Here is an 8,086-nt window from a genome sequence, read left to right as displayed (position 1 = left end):
ATTAGGATAGAAGTGCATGTTTTTGAATCCTATGGAATCGCGTTGTTGGGTTGATTGTTGGAAAAATAGTTTCCTATTAGGGGATGGTTTCTTTAAGTCGGTCGAACTCCACTTTGCTCGGCGGTCTGTTGTGGGTCGTTGGATTGTATGCAGATCCAACGACTCAGGATCGTGTAGCGCGTGATAACATTTTTAGGGTTTTATAAACCCTAATTGATATACGAAATGGGTCGTTCGATTGATGTTTGATCTTATGGCTGAGAATCGTGCGACGCTTTTACTTAAGTTGAAAACCCTAGTTTACTGGGTCAGACGAACTTGGGTCGGGTCGGTTTTCTGGACTCTTGGTCGGGTTGGTTTGTTGGGTCCTTGACCGGGTCAATTTGTTGGGTCCTTGGCCTAGTCGATTTGCTGGGTCAGGCCTGCCACCCGGCTGGGCTCTTTCATCCCCTCTAGATTTGGACTTGAACCTTGGACTTGGATTTTGGACTTCCTATTTGGACCAAATAACAAAAAATAAAATAAATAAAATAGAAAGAAAATGAAAATAATAAAATAAAATAATAAATAATATACTATAATATAATATATAAATATTTTTTAAAAACTATATAATATATATTTTCAAAAACTATATATTATATATATATATATATATATATATATATATATAATATATTCAAAATGTTTACAAAACAATATAATATATACTTTCAAAATGTTTTCAAAAACTATATATTATATATATTTTCAAAATATTTTCAAAAACTATATATTATATATATTTTCAAAATATTTTCAAAAACTATATATTATGTATATGCTTTCAAAATGTTTTCAAAAACTATATATTATATATATTTTCAAAATATTTTTTAAAAAACTATATATTATATATATATGTTTTCAAACCGTTTTCAAAAAATATATATTATATATGTTTTCAAAATTTTATATATATTATATATATTAAATAGTACCCCAGGCGAAAATGAGTGACTACACCACCATAAGGAAATCTCCGTCATTATTGATAAAATAAAAATATTACATCAACAATATTGTTTATTTTTTAACGGAAGATAACCAAAACAAAACTAAAATGATAGTTGAGTTATTAAATACGTAGTTTACCATATTTTTTTGTAGTTTTATTTTCTAATAAATTAAAATTGAAGATGTGTCACAGCAGTTGTAAACGAGTTTAGTTGTGCTCGACTTGACTTGAAAACACTAAATTTATGTTAGACTCGATTTGAAAGCTCTTGATTTTAAAATTGTCAAGTACGACTCAAACTTAAAATAAAAAAATTGAAGCTTGACTCGGCTCAAAAGCTCACGAGCTTAAAATTTTTAAGTTTGACTTGAACTCAAAAAATTGAAGCTCAGTTTGAGTACATGAAAACCTTATATTCTATTTAAAAAACATGTTAATATTATTAATAATTTAATTTTAAAAAATAAAAATTTAATATGTTATTTTCTTGAATTACTTACGAATTTTTTGAATCAAATATCAATTAATTTATTTCAACTCGTTAAAAACTCGAATTAAATTTATTTAATTAAAATTTCAATTAAATTTTAAATAATTCATGATATATCTGGTCTCGTATAAAGTCGAGTAGCATAGAGTTGCCAAACCCAATCCCAGTCCCTCTCATCTTTTCTCTTTCTACCGCCTTCTTGTACTCTCCATAATTAGAAAATGGCTCGCAAATTCCTTCCCTATCACCTTCCCCTTATCCGTCAGCCGACTTTCTCCCACTCTCAGCAAATCAAGAATTCAGGAATTCACTCCACCATTTTAATGGCGCGATCCCTTTCCCAATCCATTCTCAAGCTCATCCCAATCACCAAACCTCGCCCTTCTTCCTCTCGTCTCATTTCCTTCCGAACCCAGTCCAATGAACCCAACCCTTCCGAGTCCTCCGATCCTTACTCTGATCCTCTCCTCCGGATTCTTGAAGACTCTATCCACCGGATCATCTCTAGCCGTTCCGCTCCCGATTGGCTCCGTTTCATCCCCGGATCCTCTTACTGGGTCCCGCCGTCAACGGCCCGATCTCACGCTCTTTCCCAGCTTGTTGAGAAATTGGCTAACCCATTGACCCCGGACGAATCCATGTCCACCACCACCGCCCGAGGTTGGCCCTCCTCCGACTATTTTATCAAAGGTATTTTCCTTTACCAGTTGCTGTGCAATTTTAATTCATTTCCCTCTTTCAATTTTGTGTGAGGATTCCACTTCTAATTTAGGTAAAATCCTACCTTTACAATGAATGGGTTTGAAATTTTAGGCGACGGTACTATACGAATATTTATTAATGTAAGTGTAGTTTCAAGTTTCACCAATTTAACCAAATAACCTACTTAGTTTAATGGGTAAACTATACAAATGATCCTCGATTATAGTATATTGTTTTGTTGGATCGCTCGACTATTAAAATTACAAAATGGTATGTTGTAGCATTTATTTTGTCGAGTCCTCGACTATTAAAAGTTAGAAAATTATCGCTCGATTATTTGTTATGTTCTAAACTTATATTTTTTTTTTTTTGTTAGAAAATTAACTGTCGTATGAGATTATTTGATTAAATTTTATCACATCTTAGTTAACATGTAACATTTCGTTAATTTTTAACGAAAAATGATGTATTTGAAACATAATAAATAGTTGAGTGACCATTTGGTAACTTTTAATAGTTGATCCTATATTTAGAAACCCATCTATTTACTTTATCCTATTTTAATTCGGTCTCGCTGGCTCGAAAATACTTGGTTCATTAATTTGCAATGGTCATCTCGTAATAAGATTTCTCCATTGATTTGAAGCTGTTGAAATTTAGTGATTGAAGATTGCTACCCACAGTAAGTTCAACAGTAGTTAAGCACCCGCTTTCCCTATTGGAGAGCACATCCTGAAATCCTGTAAGATTTACCTGATTATCGTTGTGGTTGTGCGCAAGCGCAATTCACTGGAGGCTCTGCATGTTCCCAATGTTTTCCCAAGAAGGTTTGCAGGTAATAGGATTTATTAAGGAAGCTCGAAGCCTGATTGGCTTTTGAAATTATGATCTTTTTGGTGTTTCTTCTTGCTATATTTATATTATACCTAATAAGAGATGAAGACCTTTTGGATAAGTTATATGGATTCTGTGCCTGTGATGGCTATTAGAAAAAGTTGTGGAGAAAGATTTCTTCTTCAAACAGACTACATGGAGATCATGCATAAGATCCCTTTTTCTTTTCCTAAATACTTTTGAATGACAGAGTATAACCATCTCTATGACATTTCAGGTCGTTCCCTGCATCCGGTGGAGGTAGACTTAGCATCAAATACCTCATTTGACGCTGAGGATGAAGAAGGATGAAGCCATGGCCTATTACTAATAATAGCATCTGGAGTGAGTTAAAATTTGCCTCACATTAAAATTGTGCACATTTATTTGAAGAGAGTGTTTTCACAGACTGCTTTTATAAAGTTGATTATTGATGATCTGTTATGGCTAAATAGATTTTGCAGGCTCTTCTAGAATTATGATGTTCCCGGAGTAGGATTAAGTAGATTCATTGACAGGACATTTTCATATTGGATGGGCTGTTGATATGTTATTGTAGTCACTCATTTTCGTCCGGGGTTTATTTAGTATATATATAATAATATAATGTAGTTTTTGCAAACATATAATATATAGTTTTTAAAAAACGTTTTTTGAAAGTATATAATATATAGCTTTTAAAAATCGGTTTTTGAAAATATATATTATGGTTTTGAAAATACGTTTTTAAAAACATATATTATATAGTTTTGAAAACACATTTTTGAAAACGTATAATATATATAGTTTTAAAAACGTTTTAAAAATATATACATAATATATAATTTTGAAAACATTTTTTAAAACGTATATAATATTTGAAAACATTTTTGAAACATAAATAATATATAGCTTTGAAAACATTTAATATATGATTTTGAAAACATATTTTGAATATATATATATATATATATTAAAATGATTTTTGAAAACATAATATATACTACATAGTTATACACTTACATATTATATAGTTATATAATTATATTTCATTACATTATATATTGTATTAATATTATTTATATATTTTTATATTATATTTATTATTATTATTTGTTTTTGTCAGGTCCAAAGAGTTCAATCCAACAAAGGGGCCCAATCGAACTATATTAGCCTGACCCAGCAAAGCATGCCCGGTTAGGGGGCTTGACCCAGCCCAAAAAATCAAACTAGGGTTTTGTAGTAAGGAAGGGCATCTCATGGGAGCGCGCGTGGAGATAACGCGTACAACAGATTCGAGAGCCGGTCGGAATTTTCAGCCTCTGAAATTGTAAAAACAGTGAAATCGAAGCAAAATTCGAACAACAACGATGTGCCGAACGATCGACTACACCTAACACCCCGATTAAAGTGGGATAACAGCAAACGACTCACTACCGGAGGATTATAAAAGGCCACTGGTGAAGCAGCATAAGGACAAGAAGAAAAAGGCATCACCAGAGCAACTATGAAGCAAATAAAATAACAATCCCAAGAGCAAGAATATAGCAAAAAAATGCCCCGAAAAGGGCAAAAAAATCATAAAAACCCAAGTTTTAAGCTTCGGTTTTAACAAGCAAAGCAAAGCAAAGCACGATCGAAGGAAGCTAAATGTCGCCGGAAAAAGCAAAGAGTCATCGTCGAATCAAGGTAAAAATCGAATGATTTTTTTAGATCTATGTTATTTGGGGTTTATTTTAGGGATTCGAAGCTCGAGTTTAGCTTTAGGACGATAAATGGATCTTTTTTTTAGTTTTAGTTTTGGTTTTAATTTTTTTTTGTTGTTTTTTGGTATTTATAATCGAGGGATTTATGTGTAATTAGTAAATTTTTAAATTATTTTCGCAGTCCCTTAAGATTTGAAGTATAATTGATTTTGATCACCTGTTGCAAATTGACATTGAAATTTTGAATTGTTTCAATTTAGTCCTTATTTACTTTTTTATTATTTTGCAATTCAACTCTTAATTTTTGTTTTTTTTCTCGTGTAGCTCATTTTTTAGTGTTAATTTGATCTATAGATTTCAATTTGTTCTAATTCTGTTCCATAAACTTTTTTTATTTTTTTCTTTTAATTTTAACACGTTTTTATTATTTTCTTAAAAAAACTTTTTTCCTTTTTTTCTCTTTAAATATTTTTTCTTTTCTTTTCTTTTCTTTTTTTATTTTTTTTTTATTTTTTTCTCTTCTAACATTTTTTATATTTTATTTTAAAATTAAATATTATTCTTCATTTTATTTTTTATTTTATTTGTCTCTTCTAATATTTTTCTATTTAACTTTTTATTTTCTTAATTTAACCTTTTTTCCCCTTTGATATATTTAATATCTATTTTATTTTGTCATCTAATATTTTTTTTTATCTTTTTAGGGTCATTTAATTAAGACAACCGAGAAATTAAATTAGTACTGAAAGGGCAATACAAAGGTGAATTATTCCTTGATTGTAATCGACTCCTGAATCTGGTACATTTCTAGTAAAATGTAGATCATGTAATATGGTAAATTAAGGTATTCGATTAATCTAATTTTAAATAATCGGTAATGGCTTTAACATGTTTTATTTAAGTTGAAGTTCAATTTCGGGTTCACCCAAAGGACAGTTACGACAGTTATGTATTATGTAGGTAGTGGATCCTAAATAAACTTAAACTCTCGGAGCTTAAATCTTATGTATTTTAATGTAGTAGATCTTTCATCCGAGTTATGTGCCAACTATTCTATGTTGCTCCGACTCTACATCTTTCTTGAGAGCTCTCATGGTTGGCACTTATTTGGACATGGTTGGGATAACCCTCAGATACTTCAAATGCCTGGAAAAATGTGAAGCTTAAGTATATCCCTGTATTCGACGCCCTTGAGTCCAAGTAATATAGTGCAGCGTCCATATCAAGGTACTGTTTTGAAATCTTTCAAAGCTGCAAATCTTATGTATTTACAGAAGGTACAGTTCGTTTAAGTTAGATTACACGACCAGCACATGATCCGATGTAAAGTGTGCTGTAGATTGACTCATATGGTTTGGAGTTATATTTCAGCTTATGCCTTTGTAAAATACTCGAATTTTGCGAAGATGGATTGTAATATATTTCTCTTAGTATCACTGCTCTTGGGTACATGTGATCATAAGAATGGTAGGTAACTTCTATTTTTTAGGGTCAAGTACACAAGTGGTCCTCGGATTATAAAATATTGTTTTGTTATTTTTCGACTATTAAAAGTTATAAAATGACCTCTTGACTATAGGGAGTTGTCTTGGTGAGTTTATTGATTGTTAAAAGTTACAAAATAATCATCCGACTATTCATTATGTTCCAACTCATCATTTTCGTTAAGAAGTAAGAGTTGTCTGAGAGGACGTTAATAATGAATACTCGGTGATAATTTTATAACTTTTAATAGTCGAGGGACTTAATAAAACAACTCCCTAAAGTCAAGAATCATTTTATAACTTTTAATAGTCAAGATACCTAACAAAGCAGTATCCTATAGCTAGGGGATTATTTGTGTATTTTTTTATTTTAATGAATGAATGACATTTATTAATCTCAACCGTTGGTTATCAGTTTGTGATAAATGATAATTCAATTACAATATATATATGTAATGCAATTTGAGCCACACCATCAACATAGAAGTTCCTTCATCCCTTTACCAGTTTAATTAGGGGTGTTCAATCCTGAACCGACCGAATAGAACTTTCAAAAATTTATCCACCAAAACTTTTTCCCCTTTAACTATTAATTGAAATATTTTTTTTCAAAAATAATTTACCTAATTGAACAAAATTTGGTTAATCGATCGGTTAATTGAAGTATATATTTAATATTTTTGATTATTTCGATAAGTTAGTTTTGTTAAAATTGAAGTTTAAATAATCTTATATATATATATATATATATATATATATATATATATATATATATATATATATATATATATATATAAATATTTAATAATTTTGATTAACCGATCGATTTTGAACCGAATTAATCGATAATCAAAGTGTGAAGAAATCATTAATTGTTAACCGGTCGAGCTTAAAATTTATCGATCGATTAACCACAAAAAGAACTTTAGTTCGATTGATGAAATCAATTTTAACTGAAGTTTGAACATATTTAGATTTAATTCAATATTTTGCCAATTGGGACAAGATTTTACTGGTTCATTGGATCTTCAAACCAATCAGAGACTTCTGATGGACTGGTTAAGCTTCCTAAGTTTGTCAGGGTTTTACCATTCATTGATTTAGTTCAAACAAATCCTTTAAGTAGTAACAAGTCTATTTTTATCTTTTAATTTAGGCTAAAAGGTAAAAGAAGGTTCTTGTAGGCAGATTAATTGAATTCTTTCGGCTTTGACTTTGATTCTATAAACTAAGTAACCATAATAATTTAAATGCACGGTATTTTAGTGGTTAAAGAGATAATTATTATTCTAAAAATTTTAATTTCAATCATTAAAAATTATAATGGTGTTTGAGTTTTCATTGTTAAATAATTAAGAATTTTTTGGATATATATATATTACCTGAAGATTAATAAATAATAATAATTTAACTTAAGATTCTATTCCATTTTAATGTTGATTTAAAGTGAAAAAAACGACGAATTTTGATTCAAAGGAAGAAAAGATTGTTTATGTAGAATACCTTTTAAAAGATTACATGTTATGATTAAATTGGTTAAAGCCTTATAGAATAAATATTTAGTCGTCGTAAACCTTCAATATATGTTTGGTCAATTACTATAGGCATTAAAGTTAAGGTTTAATATAAAAATAAGTGTCCAAATTATACTGTTATTTTAAAGTAGTGCTCAAATTTTTATGGTACTTGAACTCGAGATTTCAAGAAATAATAACAATTACTTTACTATCGAAATCATATGGTATGCACTGATCCCTTATTATGCCACTATTTGTATTTTAAACATATTATTGCTTTATTTATGTTGACTGTTAATGGTACAATATTACATCCAACATAATCTGAGGCAGTGTTT

General features: G+C 29.8%; 1 protein-coding gene across 1 annotated transcript; it reads left to right on the top strand.

Moving 5' to 3' along the window:
• The first annotated feature begins 1,693 nt into the window (after window positions 1–1,693).
• LOC120203915 lies at window positions 1,694–3,611 on the top strand. Its single transcript, XM_039204062.1, has 3 exons — window positions 1,694–2,177; window positions 3,301–3,484; window positions 3,546–3,611. The coding sequence occupies exons 1-2, from the start codon at window positions 1,709–1,711 to the stop codon at window positions 3,372–3,374; spliced, it is 543 nt and encodes a 180-aa protein (XP_039059993.1). The 5' UTR covers window positions 1,694–1,708; the 3' UTR covers window positions 3,375–3,484; window positions 3,546–3,611.
• The last annotated feature ends 4,475 nt before the right edge of the window (window positions 3,612–8,086 follow it).

This window comes from Hibiscus syriacus, unplaced genomic scaffold, assembly GCF_006381635.1.
Source record: "Hibiscus syriacus cultivar Baekdansim isolate YM2019G1 unplaced genomic scaffold, ASM638163v2 tig00000340_pilon, whole genome shotgun sequence".
Classification (NCBI taxonomy): Eukaryota; Viridiplantae; Streptophyta; class Magnoliopsida; order Malvales; family Malvaceae; genus Hibiscus; species Hibiscus syriacus.
This window is presented reverse-complemented; position numbering and strand designations above follow the sequence as displayed.

Excerpts from the sequence above, each read along its gene's own strand:
- LOC120203915 (XM_039204062.1), top strand. The coding sequence starts at position 1,709 with ATGGCTCGCAAATTCCTTCCCTATCACCTTCCCCTTATCCGTCAGCCG. Across the intron at positions 2,178-3,300 it reads CTCCGACTATTTTATCAAAG|GTCGTTCCCTGCATCCGGTG; the intron begins GTATTTTCCTTT and ends ATGACATTTCAG.